Genomic DNA, 22374 nt, shown 5'->3' on the forward strand with positions numbered 1-22374 from the left:
TCAAGATGTTTTTATGTCAAGTTAAACTCAATTATTTAACTTTACCTTTGAGTCTTGTATATTCAATTTTAAAATTTCCACTTCGTATGTTTAATGCATGACACTCACTGCAGTTTCAACCACATGAACCACTCGCACAGTACAGAAAATGCCCTTATTTGATTAAGCTCATTTAATAAACACAATAAATCAACTAGAAACATGACAAGAAGATGACCTGGATTTTTTCAGTTGCTTCTGGACAAACAGGGCAAAAATAGAAGTCAATGGGATAAAAATTTAATTGCAGGCTGCACTCACATCTGTGGGGCAACACTGCTTGGCACAGCTCCTTTAGCTCTTGTCATTTGCACTAGGACATGACTGATTTAGAGCCATGTGTAGCTTTAATGTCAGATGGCAAAAGCTAGGCAGTACTCGTCAGTATTTGGGTCAAACTTTCTTTAGTGTTGATAAAGATACAAATAGAATTTATCGGGTGTCCAGCAAAATTTGACACAGCAAATCATAAAGAATAATAGCAAAAAGAAAAAAAAACCTACATAATTCCTGTCTTTTATTTTTACTGTTTGAAAAGGTCTGACCCTTTGCTATCTCTACCACTTGGTTATATAAGCCATCAGTTTCATTATCTCTCAGTCCATTGACTCATGAGTCCCATAGATTGGTCCTTGCTACTCTTATTTTTGAATCACTCTAGTGCAGCTGAATCAGTCCACGGAGGCCTTTCTCTGGAGCTTTAGCTGGGTCAACTTCTCTAAGCATTAAAAACATTGCACCAAAAAAAGTCATTTGCATACACTATCTCCATGTGTCCCTTTAACTCCTTGATGGATGATATGAGCCTACCTTAGTGTACTGCATTGTGATGATTTGTTCACTGTCTTTATGTCAAGCTCTCTTTGCAATGCTTTACTTTCCTAACAATAGTCATATTAATAGTATCATAATGCTTAACAGTACTTAAGTCTAGACATATATGTCTGTGTGTTGTAATGCAGAGTGATTGGTAGCTTTGTTAAGTGCATTGAGCCATGTGCAGTGTTTACAAGTTGTTGTTTTTCCTCTTTTTTTCTGAATCAACAGAGATAAGAACAGATGCTGGTCTGTGCTGCTCTTGTTTGGCATCAGTGCTCATACAGCCAGAACATCTGCTGCTGTGCTTAGGTCATCATGCCATGCCCGGAGGATTGAACTGACTGATGGGTCAGGGCAAGGATACACGCAAGACAGCCAGCCATTAAGCAGAACACTAGTAAAGACACATATGGCTTAAAAACCACTTTTAATTTATCCTGTACCAAAACCTAAAAACAGCACAATGAAGTGTCCTGAGATCTAGATTTAGGAAATAGGAATTTAGTGAATTGTGAGAGAAAGCATGAATGAGTGAGGGAAATTCAGAGTCTGCTGTTTAGATGCTGGGTGTAGCCTTGCTAAGAGGATTGCCTTCTTATCCTTGCACTGCTCACTGCGGGGTAAATGGGGTAAATGAGGTATACGGTCACAAATGACATATACTTGTCTAATTAATACCGTATTTGTTGCCACACATGGATGGAATCAAATGTTGGCCGTTAGAGGGATTGAGTCTGTAGCTGCAGGGTTCCTCTTCCCCGTGTGGCTATTCGGCCTGTCTAGTTCCCCTACTAAACATCTTGAGTGAAGTCAATGCCTTGTTTATTCTTATCTTTCTGAATGTTCCAGCCCAGCTTTCAATGTGCTAATGTTTTATTCAATGTAACCAAATCACAAGACTTTTTGTTCCTGCAATGTATATCTGGCAAAGCTCTGTGTTGCATGTCACACCCCTCTTTCACTCTAAATGTTCTCAATCTAATTTCTTTTAAAATAAAAGCTCTACAAGGTTTAATACAACACAAACCACACATTATCCCGTTAAAATAGGTCTTATTAATTATATTATTAAAACTTTTCCCAAAGAAAACCAATGGGACAAACTCAAACTAGATTGTTTATTATTTCTCTTAAAGATTGAGACTTGAAGTTTCACATGATATGGAGGAATAGTATGTGCATGTATGCCGCAAACAAAAATACTATATATACTGTAGCATATACCGCACAGCCTGGGTGGGTACAGGTATATCATACATTAATCCATGGTATCTGAAAGGATGCACAGTGTGTGTGTGTGTTTGTGTTTATGTATGATCACATGACACTGATATGGTCATGCAGACACATGAGAAAGCCCATTTTAACAGTGATTAAAGCTACAGTGTAAAAAAGTCTCCTTGTATTCTCTGTGTTTTTAAAATGGACATTCAGCTCCTCCAGGTCATTTTTCTTAGTGTGTGATGCAGTGAGTTTTTCTGTTCAGGACGTGAGTCATCTCATCCCACATGTAGCTTTTCATTTTGCGAAGTTGGTCTGCTGGGTTTATTTCAGGATGAACCATCTGTCATAAAAAATGAATCAGGAATGTGGGCATTTAGGGTTGGTGCTAGTATTATTTTAACATGATATTAGAAAGATGATAGGCTATGACATTCCCTGTAGTCACACAGGCACACAGACAAACATACACACACACACACACAGAGCTGTGTTTTTGTGTTTACATGTCTGTTCATTCCTAGACCTTTCTCTGTTTCCCACAATCAAATCTAGTAGTGTATGAATAAAACAATGACACAAGGGTGTGGAAGATGATGATGCTGTGGCTCATACCACACGCTCTCCTCCCACTGACTGTCCCCCCCCCCCCTTTCCCCAATCTTTGTTCTCTTGATTACTACCCCACTTTTCTCAGCCTCATGTGCTTTCCTTCTCATCTTCATCCCTCCCTCATTTCCTTGCCATTTCTAGCTCGATTCTTCAATCAGTGTATTTGTCTTCATATTTCTTCATTTCATTTCTTAAACAAAGAATCTCTTCTCCTCCTCCTCCTACGCATCCTGATTTCTTTTTGCTGATACTCTTTCTTATGCCCTCTCCTGTCGCTTTGTGCAACTGCAGGCTCACAGAAAATGGCTGACACATTTTGTAAGCTTGTTTACTCTTTCTTTTGTTATCCCCCAGTTCTCTGTTTTTTTGCTCAGCCTGGTGTTCGTTTTGGTTTGACTTGGTTGCTAACTGCTATTACAAAGCTTAGTTGAAGCTATACAATCCTTCCTTGCCGCTGAAAACATAGGTGGCCTCTTTTCTCAACTCTACCTCCTCTTTCTCTATAAACTGGAGCTATGAGCTGAGTTTGTTAGAAAACCTTTTTCTCTCTCTTCCCTATGGCTGTAGTAGGGACACGTGAAGCATAGCCAAGTCTAGTGTTGTTTTTCAAAGCCAGAGGTCCTAGAGGAAAAATAATAATAATTTTGCCTGCATATGAATCCAAAGTAACATTTTTTCAGCTTGTTGCTGTTGACTTGAGTTAAATACTTCTTATACAGGAGGATGAAGGATGGGATTACATGAACAATGTTCTTAGAATTTGCATATTGCTATTCAATTTTGTTAGATTTAAGGTAAGGATGGGTATTTTGGTTAATGTTAGGGAATATTTTGGTCACCGCATTATTTCTTCGGTTTGTTCGCGGTCTGCATAAATAATCATTATGCTGTTCACAATTACTATTTTTCCTGTTTTCAGGAAACAATACATTTAACAATAATGTGTTTCATTTATTATTTTGTGGGTCATAAACCTACAGCTATCCCTTATTTGGGGGAAATGGCTATCAGAATTTATTAATTACATTTGTTTCATGCTTTTTCATGCTTGTTGCTATTTACATTTTATCAAAATGATTGGTATAAGTGTTGTGTTCAGTCAGACATTACCTTTCTCATTATTTTGTTTTTAGTCACAAAAGCATGTCACTCATTCAGAGACTATGAGCCTAAGGGCCTTTAAAACATTAATCTCACAAACTGAGCAACAGCAGCTGTACAAGGGCTAGTGCAATAAATTTCTTATTTATATTATATTATAATTGCAGTGCCACATAATTGAGACGTACCATTAGTTTCAAAAAGAGTGTTACTGTGTACCTCTGCTTCAATGCTGATAGTGTGTCAAATTATGTTAAGGCTTGATTTTATAGTAGATAGTGAGATCAGGTAGCAAGGGATTTAGCAAACAGATGAACTCTGTCTTTTATGCAGACCAAAACTCACAGTAGATACTGGGCCAGATAATCTATGCATCGCATTACAGATAATGAAGTGAGAATCTGCTTAATGGGAATAAGGGGAGCAAAGTTGTGCAGAGACAAAAAAAAAAAAAAAAAAACGTGATACCAACATAACAAAATGTGTTTATTTTGCTTGTTAACAGACTGCTATAAATGAGGTGCTCATGATAAGGCTGGAGTGTAATTTCTCCCTAAGCCCTTTACTGCCCGATTTTTGTCACTTTGCTTTGTCCTAGAGCAGAGAACTAAAGTAATGAATTATAGTGATAATGCTTCTAATAGAATAATGATAGAAATAGACAGAAATTGTGAAATGGCATAAAAATACTCAGTACTTTGTAAGCAGTATATTAGAAACAATTCAGTGTAAACCTGCAACACATGACCTTTGTGAAAGCATCATGTTAGATCTCCATGCATTATATAAAAAGCTGTACTTTTGGCAGTTTGTCATGCCAAATGTTTAAAAGTGCCAAAATATTGCTGCTGTTCCTTTAGGTGTTTTCAAAAGAGAATTCCTATCCAAGCATTTTTTTCATCTGCTATAACTGTCACTATCCCCATTTGTGTTGGATTAGGGCTTCTGTAAAGTATGTAAAGTAATAATTCTACTATGTTGGTCCTCCAATATGATTAGGTGGAATCATCTTAACGATGCCATGAAGAACAGCTTTGAAAGACAGCAGCACATAAAATAACCTAGGATTTCACTCAGCTTTAAACTTCAGGCTAATGGCTAGACAGCATTATTATTATTATTATTATTATTATTATTATTATTATTATTATTATTATTAGTATTAGTAGTAGTAGTAGTAGTATTAGTAGTAGTAGTAGTAGTAGTATTAGTATTAGTATTAGTATTATTCATGCATCCATTCTCTTCCGCTTATCCTTGTCAGGGCTGTGGGGGGCTGGAGCCCATCCCAACTACCATAGGGGGAGAGGCAGGGTACACACTGGACAGGTCACCAATCTGTCGCAGGGCTAACACATAGAGATAGACAACCATTCCCACTCACATTCACACCTTTCGGCAATTTAGAATTACCAGTTATGTAATTCTAGCTGTCAGTAGCTGACATCCCCATCTAACCCAACCTCACTAACTGCATGTCTTTGGACGGTGGGAGGAAGCCAGAGTAGCCAGAGAGAACCCGCACAAACACAGGAAGAATATGCAAACTTCAGACAGAAAGGTCCTGGCCAGGTGGTGGAATAAAACTCAGACCTTCTTGCTGTGAGGCAACAGTGCTAATCACCATGCCACCATGCTGCCACCATGTTGTTTTCTTTAATCTGTTATGTATTTGCTTTGTCCTTGACTTTAAACTTTGCATGCTTATACCCACTTAAAAAGATCTGTCCCATTAAATTACTTTTTAAAGCTGCATATATTGTATGCTAAACATATGGTATGAGAGGACTGTGAATTCAACTTTACAGTCTGTAAGAAGCTGTAGTTTGTGTTGCTGTTGGATTGTGCTGAACAATACAGAGGCATGTTGTTGATATTTAATCTGACAAAAAGGGCCTGAGATATTAAAAAAACAATAGCCACATATATAAAAAACACAGCTTCAAAAAGGCAACTGAATTGAGTAACACTAAAGCAGAATGCCATAACAATAATGAAGGTGGCATTTATTTCAGCAGCCATGTATCAGTGAGTCTTAGACAGAAAACATGTGGGTAAACATTAAACTAGCAAGTGGCAATAGGTTTTTCTTCCGTCACTGTTCAACACTCCTCAGCCAAAAACACACATGCATGCAAACTAACATGAACACTCAAACAATATGTGACACTTAGAGCAGATCATTTATATCCCTATCATCACACCTTAAGAAGGAACATTATTTTGCTGCTGCACAAGTAGATGTTTAAGTTTTGATGTTAATGAGAGTGGAAATTGGTGTTTGTTATTCTCGGTAAACGGAAGTATGCTTAAACGATTTGTAGGCAAGTTATTATTTTTATAAATAGTTATCTTCATTTCTGTGGAAAGTGGAGCAACCTCACAGAACCATCTCAGTCATTTCTCAGTGTCAGATTCTCTGCAGGCCAGCGCTCTCCTCTATAATTCATTCTTTTTTTATGCTCTTCCACCGAAGCTCTGCCCTTCGAATGCGCCACTGAATGATGCATGTTTCATGCTGCATGGCTATTAAGAACGTAAAAATAGATATTACACAAAGCTGAAATGGTGTGCAGGTGTAATGTGTGTGTAAAATATATATGACACACTTAAGTATGGATAAATTATGCCTTGCAGCTCTTTGTGTGTAAATTGTGTACAGTAGAAATGTCCAATGCTTGCCATATATTCTGCGTAATCTTTACTTGTTTTAATTTGTAAATGATAGAAGAATTTCTCTGTTTTCTTCTCCCTTTTCTTTGTTTTGATATGTATCAGGCTGGATGAGATTGTGCAGGTATTGTTAGACTCAGTAGCTGACATCGGCATCTTCTTTCCCATCTGGGACAGTTGACATTTTAATTTCCGCAGGCAGAGGAAATGTGTAGTAGACACACAGCCTGTTAGTGTATCTTTAGCACTGATACAATTTTGGAAGTGTGTGATGGTGCTAATCTAATTTAAGGCTTTATATCTTTGCCTGCCTCTGATATCAGTCTATGTCTGTCTGTGGATATGGAAACTGCAATGGAGAACAAAGAGAGTGATTTTTTAAAAGGCTCCCCCTTGTGGCAACAAGTGGATATTACCAGCCTGTCTAAATATCAATGCATTCAATTATTTAACGTGTTACCACTCTGCATGTGGTAGTATATTGAATGCTATTTTTTACTGAGTTTCTCATGCAGTATTGATCTGCAGATAGCAGGTCTGTCCCCAATTTCCAGCCATACCAAAAGCAGTACACTGACCTATTCCCCAGTGAACTGTTTGATTGACAAATCTAGGTTATCCATGCATATAAAGCTAGATTTATTCTTAATCCCACTGAGAATTGTTTGAGTCAAGCTATTTCAGTGTGTGAGTGAGGGAGAAAAAGAGAAAAGAGGAGGAGATGACAGAGACAGACTGTACCAGATGCTTTCTGTGCTCTATGTTACACTCCATGGTTGAATTTAATGTATCACTGTGGACAGTGTGAAATCAAACACAATCCTTTTTTTTTTTTTAGTTTATATGGTTGTGTTTAAATGCCTTGTCCTTGGCTTATGTACTGACTGCTCATAAAGAAGGGTGTGGTGGAGGAAGAGGGGGAGGCAGGGTGGGGCATAGACAGGGGCTGCATCTGCGTCACCATGGGTACCAGAAGGGAGATAGTAAATCAATTCTGGGTGCTTTCTATAACACTGCCTTTGTTGCTAGGCACAATACTGAGCCAATCAGTGTCCATTTCAGCCACAGTGACCAATCAGATTTCTGTGCTACCTTTGCTGTTACCAAAGCCTGTTGAAGCTCCTGTTTATTGACAGCTTTGATTGATGCTCTGTTTTTGCAAAGTAATCCATGGCTGTTTTTCTGCTTGCACAACCAGTTGCTGAATTACACATTTTGAAATTTGAGTCACAATGCTGAACTATATGTGAATGGAATTCATGCTGTCTCTCATACCTTTTATATTTCTCACTCTCACACCTCTCTCACACAAACCACACAGAGCCTGATCAGCCCTTCATGTATTTGAACTCCAGACTGCAATGTTCCCATTCATGCTGTGCAGATGCTTGTTACTAATTAGATACAGTATCACAGATTCAATAACACATCGTCTTTGATCAGCCCTGCTCTGCACATTAGTGATCATTTCCTAACTGATCAAACTTATGGAGGTTCTTACACTAAATGAAAACATTGCTAGTGTAAATGAATTGTTAAATACATTAAAACATAAAATGAAGAGTGAAGTTTTTTTACATTTTAAAGCAAAATACACTATATGGAAAATGTTTTCTAAATACTAAATAGTATATGGGATCCCTAATCCTTAGGGATTAATAAAGTATGATGATTATGATTATGATTATGTTTAATATTTACTTAGTTGATAGGTCACTATACTGTTTTATTTCCCCAGCAAGTCTGTGATAAATCATGACACACAATAATCACACTGTAGCAGTGGCAGGATGTTGCTCCTGTATGTTGTTTTACAGTAGAGTAACTAATTATGTGATTTTTGGGCATTGTGCCATTGTTTTCCAAATGAGTGAACACTGTGTTCTATTGTGTTGGTGTGCCTCTCAGGGCTGTGTGCATGCGTATGTTTGGGCATGCTCCATATTGCTGTGTCCCGGTTTTGATCTTGCTCATGTTTCCGCGGACCCGCCCCTGTCCTACTTAGTCCAGAAACCAGTGAAGGCAGGCACAGATTTGGAAATAAATGATTAAGTGGTAGTTGGTTTTAAAACTAGGAGTGATTCATCTTTTCTTGCATCCTTCCTCTCTTTATTATATTAGTCATAGATTATTTCACAAATTGTGTAAGTAGGTAAACAGCTGATTGCATGCCCAGCTTTCCAGTACATAGATGTTATTACAGTTACGCTGATATGCACATAATTGTATGCACAGTTCTCTAGTAAGTGGATATTATTCTATATAGTGAATTTACATCTGCATATGTCAGAGCTAAAATGCATATAAGATCATTGAAAAGTAATTTTTCCATTATTGTATTATATTACTCTATTGCAATAGTCAAGTGCTGGATAATTCATATCACACCTGCTTTTCTGACAATAAGCAGACACTGCATATTAAATGGGCCCAGTGCATAAAGTGCACAAAGTGAAAAGGATTTGAAAAGTAAAAAGCATAATATAGTAGTACTAGAAGTACTAAAGACTTATACACAAGGAGTAGGTTGCCCTCTTGTGTCATGATGAGATACATGCCACATAAAAACCCCACTATGACATTAGTATCTCATCATATGAAAAGGATGTAATGTGCAAATGGCAGGAGGGACTATGTGTGTGTGTTTGAGGTCTCCAGAGGCCTGGCACCAAGAAGGTAGGATGTGCATGGCTGAATGCAAAGGTCAGGCTCTCTGAGGGTTTGTGGGGGGTGGAAAGAGAAGCAGACACTGCTGTAAAAGTGCTGTGACAGTGAATGTGCTGCTGCAGTGCTACATTACCAATTACAACTGCAGCCCTGCACAGTCTGGTGAGGTATGCACAAGAGTATGGTTTGTGTGTGCTTGAGTGAGTTTGTGTGTGTGTGTGTGGGGGGGGCACAAGCAGATAAAATGTGGAAGTAGATATGAAATCTAATTTGTCATTTTTGTGCTATCTGACGCATTCTGAAAGCTAAACCCACAGGCTACTGCATTAGTGTGTGTGTGTGTGTGTGTGTGTGTGTGTGTGTGTGTGTGTGTGTGTGTGTGTGTGTGTGTGTGTGTGTGTGTGTGTGTGTGTTCACATATGCATTCATGCCTGTGCCCAAGATGGCGTTGCTATGGAGACGAGAGCTGTGCAGAGGGAGAGAGGAAAAGTGGGGGTAGGACTCGCCTTGAAGCATGTTTAGATCACACCCTTCCCCTATCTACTCACGCACACAGATCAACAGTACAGTATACATCCTTAGGACACACACACACTTACTCATGAACACGCACACAAAACCGATGGCTGTGTGAAGGCATGAGATGATTACATGCAGGCAATATAGAAGCTAATGTGGTGGCTGTACTGTATGTGGTAGTATCCCTTTAATAATGCAGTGAACACACCTAAAGCAGTGCTGCTGACTGCTTCCGCCCCTGCAACCCCCTCCCTTCACCTACCTCTCACTGCTTTATCTGACCCTTTCATCACACTGCCAGTGGTGATTCTAGTTTCACCTCTAACATTATCGTGTTATGGGCAAACAACAGACAGAGAAGAAGGTTAAGTACATGTGTACTTAACCACTAGACTTATTTTTAACAGCTCTCATATTTTAGGAAGCAAATAATGTAAATTTTTCTATACAACAGTTTAATCACTATTAATTATTCAGAAGTTTCAATTATTATACCCAGAGGAAGAATGACTTTTATCAATGCATGCATGCATCGGTTTTAAAAACAAACGCACACCTCTCTCGCCTATGGGGTGCCACAGCATTCTGTCTTGGGACCGTTACTGTTTCTGTTGTATTTAGTCCCTCTTCTTCAACTTCTTAGCTCTTTTCCGAATATTTCGTATCATTGTAATGCAGATGATATTCAGCTTTATATCTCTTTTAGGCCACCTGATGTTTCTAAGCTTCAAATCTTGCAGTCCTGCTTAGATTCCAGCAGAGATTGGATGGCTGATAATTATCTTCAACTAAATGCTGATAAAACTGAAGTCATTGTCTTTGCTCCTGAGAAATTTGTTCCCCTCGTGGTTAAAATCTAGGCCCTCTTGCTTCTTATATTAAACCCTCCATTAGGAACCAGCTCTGACGCTGCACACACACGTTAAATGTTTGGTTCGCTCTTGTTTTTACCATTTAAGAAATATTGCTAAGCTTAGTCCCATTGTGTCATGCTTCAAATTGGAAATGATTATTTATGCTTTTGTTTCATCTCGTTTAGATTATTGTAATTCCTTGTTTACTTGCTTAAGTAATGCCTTCCTGGAATGACTGCAGGGTGTTCAAAATGCTGCTGCTAGGCTTCTGACAAAGTATCCCAAATGCTCCCATGCCACTCCCCTGCTGATTCAACTGCAATGGCTCCCTGTCAAGTTCAGGGTCCATTTAAAGATTATAATCATGACCTATAGGGACCTGCACGGTGTAGCTCCAACTTACATCAGTGATCTTCTTCTTCGTTATCGCCCCAGCGGGTCCCTGAGGTCTTGTGACCAGGGCTTGTTGGTTGTCCAGCATACACGGTTAAAAACAAAAGGTGACAGAGTGTATGTATCAGTGGCGACCAGACTCTGGAACTCACTCCCTTTGAGTTTGAGAACTGTGGACTCAGTCATTTCTTTTAAAAATCAGTTAAAAACGTATCTGTTTAAACTTGCTTTTGGTTGATTTTGTTTGTTTGAGGTTGGTCTAGGTGTATAGGTGTTAAAAATCAATTGTTATTTTTGCATTACTGTTTAAACAACTATGTTTTGATGAACTAAACATTCTGCATGTTTCCCTAATTAACTCTATCACCGGATGAAGAGGTGTGGATGGCCTTATGGATATGCTCAGTAACCCACCACTAATTCCGGGGTGTATTCAGAGCTGCTGGCTAATATACTGTGTTTCATCTATGTGGAACTAGGTTTTCCATAATTACAGAAACCATGGATTTGTTTCTTTTAAAAATGTATTGTTTGTTTAGAATAAGAAAAAAAAGTGTTCATCCTCTCACTGGGCAGCAAAGAATACCAAGTGTGAAATTTATGGAACATTCATATGTGTTTCATGGTGACTTTAGGAGAATGATAATCCAGACTGAAGTCCTGTAAAGTCAAAGTAGTGTAGTCTGGCCCTAAAATAAACCATGAATAATTGAATTTCATAACGGGTTGCATAATTGCGATGGTGGAAATGTATGCATTTGCTTGTGTATGTTAATAAACCACAAGAGCACTATACTCTCTCTTCTATACTTTACCTACTGTTTTCTATTACATGCATTAGGAAAATGAACACACAGATCATCCTATGTGAGCCATTATTATTATTAATATTGTCTGTGGGGGCTGACAGATGATTGTAGTTGTGGGATAATATTTTCAAATCAAATCGTGTTTTCTGAGGAATGGAAATAGGGCAGGAGTTTCTGAATCTAAGGCTTAATCATGGGATTACAAACAAGCTCATGACTACTGTCTCTGTGGAAATGTGGAGTAATACTAAAATGCACCAAAAATACAACACGAGAAGCAGACACCCCCTCCTGTGCTCATATGTGCAGAAGAATAACTAGGTATGATTAAATATATTTATTGCCCAAAATGCTGAAAAAGAAAATTTCATTAAAAGATAAATAAAGAAGCCATTGATGTGGGTGCAGAAGAAGAAACTGTACTATTTTTCATGGTTTAGGGAGGGTTTTTTTGTTTGTTTGTTTTTTACTGTTTTTGTTTGTTTGCTTGCTTGTTTGTTTGTTTTTACGCACTCTTAGGGAAAAAATACATACAAATTTGTAGACATGATAAAACTTGTGGTGCAATTCACACATTGCTATATAGGCATGGCTGAATGCTAAAAATTTCAGGCAGCCTCCAACTTTTTATCCGTTTATTAAGCTCACATTAGTAGTTAATAGAATCTACAAATAACTCTTAAATTGAATGGAACAAAGAGGTTTAGTGGAAAAAGGTAGAGTAACGTGGGATGCGATGTATTTGATACTATCACTTTCTACAAGGACACTCATTCAGGTGTTGTCCATGGTGCAGAGAAGAGTTGTTCCGATTTCTGATGTTAAGCTTTTCAGATACCTTTGGTGTGACCTGATGGCTGCAGGAGAAGCAACTGTTTTCACTGGCCTCTGCATTGCGCTCTTTTCACCACGTGGCGTCGCTGTTGATCCATTAGTTACAGCCCTGCTCCTTAATAGAACTTGGCCCCTCCCGTTTACAAGCGATATGAACGATTTCTGTCTTTGTTATAAGACTCAAACGACGGTGGAACAAACAGAATACTACAGTCAAAAAGCTCCCTGATCGTCCATTCTTTCCTAAATATCTGAATGCCACTGGAGCTCAAATTTATGCTTTGTTCATATTGAACAGAGATGTCGCCCTTTAAATTGAGCTATTTTGGGATGTATTTGTGCCTTTTTCTACTGGATGTTTACTGGCAGACTGTGGCTGGGCAGCTCTCCTATTCAATCTCAGAGGAGGTAAACCCGGGGACTCCTGTTGGGAATATCGCTAAGGATCTAAACCTGAATTCACAAGAGTTGGAATCTCGTATGTTTCAAATCGTTACTGGATCAAAGAGAAAATTTTTCGAGGTAAATCTAAAGACTGGTGTTCTGTATGTCAGTGAGAGAATAGACAGAGAGGAGCTCTGCTCGGAGGAACTAAAATGTCCAGTAAGTGTAGAAGCCGTAATAAATAACCCATTGAAGCTTTATCGTATTGACGTAGAGATCTTAGATGTAAACGACAATGCTCCTTTGTTTACAACCAAACTGCAAAATTTATATATTGCAGAGAGCACATTGCCTGGAGTGAAATTTGAATTATCCGAAGCAACTGATGCGGATATGGGGAAAAACGGAGTAAGCACTTACAAATTAAGCCAAAATGAAAATTTTTCGTTGGCCGTGCACAAAGCAGGTGACCGTGTGTCTGCTGAGTTGGTGCTGCAGAAAGCCTTAGACCGAGAAAAGCAGGCAGTCATCACTATGACACTGACAGCTGTAGATGGAGGGACCCCACCGAAATCCGGCACCTCGCAACTCGTTATTAATGTATTAGACATTAATGATAATATTCCGATCTTTAGTGAATCCTTGTATAAAACAAAAATTCCAGAAAACATTCCACTGGGGTTAAAGGTAATCACAGTGAACGCCACTGATGCAGATGAGGGTTTAAACAGTGAGATTGTATATTCGCTGAGAAGCAAAGACCAAGATCACGTACTTGATATATTTGAAATTGAACCTCAGACTGGTGTCATTAAGGTCAAAGGGAAAATAGACTTTGAAGAGAGGAGGGCTTTTGAGGTACGTGTTGTGGCCAGTGATAAAGGGCATCCTCCGATGTCCGCTCACTGTAAAGTGCTGGTAGAAGTGGTGGACTTAAATGATAATGCTCCTGAGATCACGGTGACGTCATTACATAGGAAGGTAAAAGAGGATGCTCCTGTAGGCACCGCAGTTGCACTTGTATCTGTCCTCGATAAAGACGGTGGAAAAAACGGTGATGTGGAGATTCAAATTAAAAACAAAGCGCCATTCAAACTCGAAACTAACTACAAAAATTATTATTCGCTGTTAGTTGATGGACCTCTGGACAGGGAGAAATTCTCTATTTACAATGTCAATATAATCGCTAATGACAAAGGGATTCCACCACTTACCAGCACAAGTGTAGTTTCCATACACGTTTCTGATGTCAATGATAATGCACCTCTGTTCACGGAGGCCGTAATTAATGTTTATGTGAATGAGAACAGTCCAGTGGGAGCAGTCATTAAAAGAGTGACTGCAACTGATGCAGACATAGACCAAAATAGCCAAATCAGCTATTCGTTGTTAAAAATTGGCAATAACCAGCTGCTGTTATCTACAATGATTAATATCAACTCGGAGACAGGAGATATAATCAGCCTGCAGTCTTTTAACTATGAGGAGTTAAAAACATTCCAGTTTAAAGTTCAGGCCACAGATTCTGGTGTTCCTCCGCTCAGCAGCAACGTCACTGTCAACGTTTTAATCCTCGATCAAAATGACAACAGTCCCACGATTCTCGCGCCATATTCTGAGCATGGCTCCGTTAACAGTGAGAGCATCCCCTACTCTGCTGAAGCGGGATACTTTGTGGCAAAGATCAGGGCTGTAGACGCAGACTCTGGATACAATGCGCTGCTTTCTTATCACCTGTCTGAGCCCAAAGGAAACAACTTGTTCAGGATCGGAACCAGCACCGGGGAGATCAGGACTAGGAGGAGATTGAGTGACAATGACCTCAAAACTCACCCCTTGGTGGTCTTGGTCTCTGATAACGGAGAACCCTCCCTGTCAACTACAATGTCTATTGATGTGGTGGTGGTTGAAAGCACGGCTGAAATCCAGACTCCGTTCAGACATGTGCCTGTAAAGGAGGACAGCTTCTCGGATTTGAACCTGTATCTGTTGATCGCCATTGTGTCGGTGTCCGTCTTCTTTCTGCTCAGCCTCATCACTTTAATAGCAGTCAGATGCCACAGGACAGACGGCACTTTCAGCAGGTACAGCGCCCCCATGATCACCACCCACCCTGACGGGAGCTGGTCTTACTCTAAAGCTACTCAGCAGTATGACGTGTGTTTCAGCTCAGACACGCTCAAGAGTGACGTAGTGGTTTTCCCCGCCTCGTTTCCACCTGTAGATGCAGAACTGATCAGTATTAACGAAGGAGACACTTTTACCAGGACTCAGACTTTACCTACCAAAGAAAAGGTGAGTCCATGAAATTTTAAAATACTTGCATATTGTCATTCCTCGTCATTGCAGATTAAACGGTACCATTTTTTCTTATCTTAGCATGGTGTATCTTCTGATTTAAACTAGATTCCAAATATATATATATGCTTCAGCTTTAAAACGTTTAGTTGTGCCAATTTAATAATATCCATCACTTGGACAGCAGTGCGTTCATGTAGCTGTCCATGGTGCTGGTGTAGGCATTCTAGTATATATAAAAATGTGATCTGAAGGCCGCAATAATTATAATAATAATTAAGTCACATTTCTGATATGTGCATTGCTCTTTGTCTCTGGTTACTCAAAGGATAGACAGATAGCACATTAAGCTGATATACGCCTTGACAATTGTATTATTCATATTTGCTCATATTTTCATGTTTTGTGAAAAGGAGATAAGGCAAGTTTTAATTCAATTTGGTTTATATATATGCTACACCTGTCTTTAAATAAATATATAAGGGAGCTGGACATTATTTGCCATTACCAGATTGGCATCTTGATGCATTTATCTTGAAGGCTTAAACGAACTTATGAGATTGTTTTGTGATAATGTAGTATTTTTAAATGACCACATGGGGACATTGTAGACCATCACATTTTCATAGTGCTGTTGGTTGTTCGAAGCTCCTCCTAGATTTAGATGATGGTGACGATGATGCTTTGCAAGGCTTTGTTACAAGAGGGGCAGTATGAGAATACATTGTGCGATCATCGCTTTGTCCTTTACTTCTTATATACACGGAAATCTGGATTCTGCCACTCTAATTTCACCTTGAAGACTACGATCCATATGCTGTGCTCGCACAGGATAGAAAATGTCGACAGGGAGGATACGCAGTTCTTTTGGGATTTATGTAGTCGTTGTTCTTTTGGATTGCTGCTGGCAAGTGGTGACTGGGCAGCTCTCTTACTCTGTATCAGAGGAGGTAAACCCGGGGACTACTGTGGGAAATCTCGCTAAAGATCTAAATCTTAACGTGCATGACTTGAGGACGCGTATGTTTCAGATTGTTAGCGGATCAAAGAGAAATTATTTCGATATAAATTTGAAAACGGGTAGTCTCTATGTCAGTGAAAGAATCGACCGTGAGGAGCTTTGCGCAAAAGCTGCAATATGTACTGTTAGCGTAGAGGCCGTGATCAACAATCCACTGAAGCTTTATCGTTTAGATGTAAATGTAGTCGATATTAATGATAATGTGCCACATTTTCCTGAGAATTTGCAGTATCTTAATATTGCGGAAAGTACTGTGCCAGGGGGAAAATTTGGATTTATAGGGGCATCGGATCTCGACGTTGGAAAGAATGACGTTAGTTCATACAAGTTGAGTCAAAATGATTACTTTTCTTTAGAGGTCCACAAAGGAAGGGATAGTGTGTCTGCCGAGCTGGTGCTACAGAAAGCTCTAGACCGAGAAATACAACCTACTGTTAATCTTACCGTGACTGCTATCGACAGCGGAAACCCACCCAAGTCAGGAACATTGCAAATCATTGTAAATGTCTTAGACATTAATGACAACGCTCCGGTTTTCAGTAGCGCTTTGTATAAAACACAGATTCATGAAAATCTACCAATGGGTAAAACAATTATATTTTTAAATGCAACAGACGCAGATGACGGATTAAATGCTGAAACTGAATATTCTTTTAGAAGTAAAGGTCAGGATCATGTTTTAAATGTATTTCAAATAGACTCTAAAACGGGAGCGATTTCAATTAAAGGTAAAATCGATTACGAAGAAAATTCTGCATTTGAGATTCATGCTGAGGCCACTGATAAAGGCCAGCCTCCGATGTCTGCTCATTGTAAAGTGTTGGTAGAAGTGCTGGATCTAAATGACAACGCTCCTGAGATCACGGTAACGTCACTACTAAATACAGTAAAAGAGGACGCGGAAGTAGGTGCAGCCATTGCACTTGTCTCGGTTTTGGATAAAGATGGTGGGAATAACGGGGCAGTGAAAGCTGTGATTGCAAATGAGACTCCATTTAAACTGGACACAAACTATAGAAATTATTACTCTTTAGTGGTTACTGGTCCGCTTGACAGAGAAACTACAGACGAGTACAATGTTACTATAATAGCAACTGATGAAGGAGCTCCTCCTCTCTCCAGCACCAGCATAATTAGTGTTCACGTTTCTGATGTCAATGACAACTCGCCTCGCTTCTCTGATCCGATACTTAATATTTATGTTAAAGAAAACAGTCCAGTAGGAGCAGTCATTAAAACTCTGACTGCAACTGATGCTGATGTCGATAAAAATGGTCAAGTGAGCTATTCTTTTTTACAAAGCAGCAGTGACTCACTACCGTTTCCTACAATGATTAACATCAACTCAGAGACAGGAGATATAATCAGCCTGCAGTCTTTTAACTATGAGGAGTTAAAAACATTCCAGTTTAAAGTTCAGGCCACAGACTCTGGTGTTCCTCCGCTCAGCAGCAACGTCACTGTCAACGTTTTAATCCTGGATGAAAATGACAACAGTCCCACGATTCTCGCGCCATATTCTGAGCATGGCTCCGTTAACAGTGAGAGCATCCCCTATTCTGCTGAAGCGGGATACTTTGTGGCAAAGATTAGGGCTGTAGACGCAGACTCTGGATACAATGCGCTGCTTTCTTATCACCTGTCTGAGCCCAAAGGAAACAACCTGTTCAGGATCGGAACCAGCACCGGGGAGATAAGGACTAAGAGGAGAATGAGTGACAATGACCTCAAAACTCACCCCTTGGTGGTCTTGGTCTCTGATAACGGAGAACCCTCCCTGTCAGCTACTGTGTCTATTGATGTGGTGGTTGTTGAAAGCACGGCTGAAATCCAGACTCAGTTCAGACATGTGCCTGTAAAGGAGGACAGCTTCTCGGATTTGAACCTGTATCTGCTGATCGCCATTGTGTCGGTGTCCGTCATCTTTCTGCTCAGCCTCATCACTTTAATAGCAGTCAGATGCCACAGGACAGATGGCACTTTCAGCAGGTACAGCGCCCCCATGATCACCACCCACCCTGACGGGAGCTGGTCTTACTCTAAAGCTACTCAGCAGTATGACGTATGTTTCAGCTCAGACACGCTCAAGAGTGACGTGGTGGTTTTCCCCGCCTCGTTTCCACCTGTAGATGCAGAACTGATCAGTATTAACGAAGGAGACACTTTTACCAGGACTCAGACTTTACCTACCAAAGAGAAGGTAAGAAATTAGCAAAAACAATGCAATGCATAAATCCATGCCTTGGGTAATCTCCATGTTTTGTTTGCTTATTGTTGTTGTTGTTGTTTTTTAAGTGGAATATGTTAGTACTAACTTCACAAACTATTTAAAGATGTGATTTTTCTTTATCGGTTTGGAGTTGAGTTGAAATGTACAGTTGTTAATAAGCCAAAATAAACAAAGTTCATGAGCCTTTCAAGTTTAGACAGAACGTTATTGTCGCTATCCGTGGTGCTGAAATCAGAAAGGTGCAAGTTGCCGGTCATTTGGAGGGTGCATCAGGGGACTTAATTGGTGCACGGTCGACAAAGACAAGTGTTTTCCCTGGAAACTTGACATACAATTCATGATAGATCTTTTTACTTAGTGGAGAATGGTGTAAAGTTTGTTTTATCACATTTAGCAAGGTTATTCGACCGCTTATTCAATCACCTTCGCTCTCATACTTTTAGAAATTAGGAAAATGTGTTTATTTTATGTCATAATAGTAGTAAGTTCTTGCTGTATCTTTCTGGTGTCGAAATATTTTCAATAAGGTCTGTCAATTCAAACTCGTGTACTTTTAGACGGGGTATCACCAAGAGGAAAGTTATGATTTTTTTTCTTTGTTAACTGAGAATTAATCAGAATGGGAAAAGGAAAAAAAAATCCTTTGAAATGCACCATAACATATAAGTTAACAGGGTTATGTTCATAATTAATGAGAAGTTGATCGCCTTGGACGGGTGGGTAGTCATTTAATTGTTGCTGTTCCTAAAGCTTAAATGCAGTTATTTTACATTACCAGATGGTGGCACTGAAGACCATGACATCTAGATGTTATTTCTAAAGGCATAAGACTCCACCCAGAAACAGAGGATGATCTTTCTCTGGGCTTCGTAACAAAGAGGCGCAGAGCGAGAGAGAAAGGGCGAAAAATTTATCAGGCTGACTTGTTGTGATTGCCTTTGTTTGCGGATATCTGACGGTTGCTGGTGGACACAAAGTGTGCCTGATTTCGGTGGATTTAATCATGCATTTCCCAACAAAAACAGATATTTTGCGGGCTTATTCTGTGGCCGTGCTGCTGAATTATTGCTGGGAAGCGGTGTCTGGACAGCTCTCGTACTCTGTATCGGAGGAGGAAAATACTGGGACATCTGTTGGAAATATTGCCAAAGATCTAAATCTCAATGTACAGGATTTAGAGTCTCGTAGGTTTCAGATTGTTAGTGGATCACAGAAGAAGTATTTCGATGTGAATTTAAAAACTGGTGTTCTTTATGTCAGCGAAAGAATCGACCGCGAGGAGCTTTGTGGAAGGGCTTCAAAATGTACTGTCAATGTAGAGGCGGTGATCAACGTCCCGCTGAAGCTTTATCGCTTAGAGATAAATATAAAAGATATAAACGACAACGCACCAGTTTTCTCTGAGAAGCTGCAGTCGCTTGATGTTCCAGAAAATACTTTACCGGGAGTCAAATTTGGACTGATAGAGGCATCAGATTTGGATGTCGGTAAAAACGGTGTTAATACATATAAACTTAGTAAAAACGACTATTTTACATTAGATATTCATAAAGGAGAAGACAGCGTGTCTGCTGAGTTAGTACTGCAGAAATCGTTAGACAGAGAGCAGGATTCTGTTATAAAACTCACGCTGACTGCAGTAGACGGAGGAAACCCACCCAAGTCAGGGACATCGCTTATCATCATTTCCGTGATGGATACTAATGACAACCATCCCGTGTTCAGTAAGTCTTTGTACAAAATTAAAATTCCTGAAAACTTGTCCAGTGGGTCGACGGTGATTACGCTGAATGCAACAGACACAGATGAGGGTTCAAACAGTGAAATTGAATATTCTTTGAGAAAAAAAGGCCAAGATCATATTTTAGATTTATTTGAAATTAATTCAAAAACGGGAGTGATTTCAGTTAAGGGTAAAGTCGATTATGAAGAAAATCGTGCATTTGAGATCCATGCTGAGGCAAGTGACAAGGGTCAGCCTCCGATGTCTGCTCATTGCAAAGTGTTGGTAGAAGTGCTGGATCTAAATGACAACGCTCCTGAGATCACGGTAACGTCACTACTAAATACAGTAAAAGAAGACGCGGAAGTAGGTGCAGCCATTGCACTTGTCTCGGTTCTGGATAAAGATGGTGGGAATAACGGGGCAGTGAAAGCTGTGATTGTAAATAAGACTCCATTTAAACTGGACACAAACTATAGAAATTATTACTCTTTAGTGGTTACTGGTCCGCTTGACAGAGAAACTACAAACGAGTACAATGTTACTATAATAGCAACTGATGAAGGAGTTCCTCCTCTCTCCAGCACCAGCATAATTAGTGTTCACGTTTCTGATGTCAATGACAACTCGCCTCGCTTCTCTGATCCGATACTTAATATTTATGTTAAAGAAAACAGTCCAGTAGGAGCAGTCATTAAAACTCTGACTGCAACTGATGCTGATGTCGATAAAAATGGTCAAGTGAGCTATTCTTTTTTAAAAAGCAGCAGTGACTCACTACCGTTTCCTACAATGATTAACATCAACTCAGAGACAGGAGATATAATCAGCCTGCAGTCTTTTAACTACGAGGAGTTAAAAACATTCCAGTTTAAAGTTCAGGCCACAGACTCTGGTGTTCCTCCGCTCAGCAGCAACGTCACTGTCAACGTTTTAATCCTGGATGAAAATGACAACAGTCCCACGATTCTCGCGCCATATTCTGAGCATGGCTCCGTTAACAGTGAGAACATCCCCTATTCTGCTGAAGCGGGATACTTTGTGGCAAAGATCAGGGCTGTAGACGCGGACTCTGGATACAATGCGCTGCTTTCTTATCACCTGTCTGAGCCCAAAGGAAACAACCTGTTCAGGATCGGAACCAGCACCGGGGAGATCAGGACTAAGAGGAGAATGAGTGACAATGACCTCAAAACTCACCCCTTGGTGGTCTTGGTCTCTGATAACGGAGAACCCTCCCTGTCAGCTACTGTGTCTATTGATGTGGTGGTGGTTGAAAGCACGGCTGAAATCCAGACTCAGTTCAGACATGTGCCTGTAAAGGAGGACAGCTTCTCTGATTTGAACCTGTATCTGCTGATCGCCATTGTGGCGGTGTCCGTCATCTTGATGCTCAGCCTCATCACTTTAATAGCAGTCAGATGCCACAGGACAGACGGCACTTTCAGCAGATACAGCGCCCCCATGATCACCACCCACCCTGACGGGAGCTGGTCTTACTCTAAAGCTACTCAGCAGTATGACGTGTGTTTCAGCTCAGACACGCTCAAGAGTGACGTGGTGGTCTTCCCCGCCCCGTTTCCACCTGTAGATGGAGAACTGATCAGTATTAACGAAGGAGACACTTTTACCAGGACTCAAACTTTACCTACCAAAGAGAAGGTAAGCGCATATTGGTCTTAAATATCCTGGAATGTTATTTATTGTGCAAAACCACGGTCGAGAACCGAGTATGAATCAATAGGGTTTCACCCGAATTAAATTAAAAGAACTTAATTGCCACGAAAAAAAATGGGGATAAATCCAGTTCAAGTTAACTAATAAAATAAATCACTTGGATATATTTTGTTAGGCTTCTTTTACGCATACTCATAGTTTGTGGTATTTACTTCTAGCAAAAGATGTGCAGATTTTGAATCATACCCTACACGTTGTTCTTCATAGTACTGAACGGACGATTATGCACGATGCCAACATGCTGGGCAGTTATACTGTGCTTTAAATAATGTCTCGCTAAACATGTGTTCGAGTATTCATATCCTGGCTTTGTTAACCTTAACAGGTTGTAACAATGTATATTCAAAACAATTCTGAAACAAAAAACTCTTTTTACATGGCTTGATTCTATTAATTTCTCAGTTTTGTATTGTAAATATTTTAATTGTCTGAATAATGCA

At 39.7% G+C, this 22374-nt stretch overlaps 3 protein-coding genes across 18 annotated transcripts in view; all 3 read left to right on the top strand.

Annotated features, from left to right (window-relative positions):
• Positions 1 to 22374, top strand: part of LOC120724318 (protocadherin alpha-C2-like) — a 213299-nt gene that overhangs the window by 85686 nt on the left and 105239 nt on the right. Inside the window, exon 1 of one of the 16 annotated variants that reach the window (XM_040016447.1) lies at positions 5108 to 15220. The exons of the other annotated variants lie outside the window; for them this stretch is intronic. Within the exon in view, the coding sequence (XP_039872381.1) occupies positions 12842 to 15220 (2379 nt within the window). The 5' untranslated portion in view covers positions 5108 to 12841. Of the gene's footprint in view, positions 1 to 5107; positions 15221 to 22374 lie in introns of those variants that run through there. 16 annotated transcript variants of the gene reach the window in all.
• Positions 15229 to 19107, top strand: LOC120724333 (protocadherin alpha-8-like). Its single transcript, XM_040016485.1, has one exon. It carries the CDS (start codon positions 16063 to 16065, stop codon positions 18454 to 18456), a length of 2394 nt encoding a protein of 797 aa, XP_039872419.1. The 5' UTR covers positions 15229 to 16062; the 3' UTR covers positions 18457 to 19107.
• On the top strand, positions 19229 to 22293 carry LOC120724331 (protocadherin alpha-3-like). The gene has a single exon (XM_040016483.1). The coding sequence runs from the start codon at positions 19478 to 19480 to the stop codon at positions 21878 to 21880; it is 2403 nt and encodes an 800-aa protein (XP_039872417.1). The 5' UTR covers positions 19229 to 19477; the 3' UTR covers positions 21881 to 22293.

Source organism: Simochromis diagramma, unplaced genomic scaffold, assembly GCF_900408965.1.
Source record: "Simochromis diagramma unplaced genomic scaffold, fSimDia1.1 OVJJ01000685.1, whole genome shotgun sequence".
Lineage (NCBI taxonomy): Eukaryota > Metazoa > Chordata > Actinopteri > Cichliformes > Cichlidae > Simochromis > Simochromis diagramma.

Excerpts from the sequence above, each read along its gene's own strand:
- LOC120724333 (XM_040016485.1), top strand. The coding sequence starts at position 16,063 with ATGTCGACAGGGAGGATACGCAGTTCTTTTGGGATTTATGTAGTCGTT.
- LOC120724331 (XM_040016483.1), top strand. The coding sequence starts at position 19,478 with ATGCATTTCCCAACAAAAACAGATATTTTGCGGGCTTATTCTGTGGCC.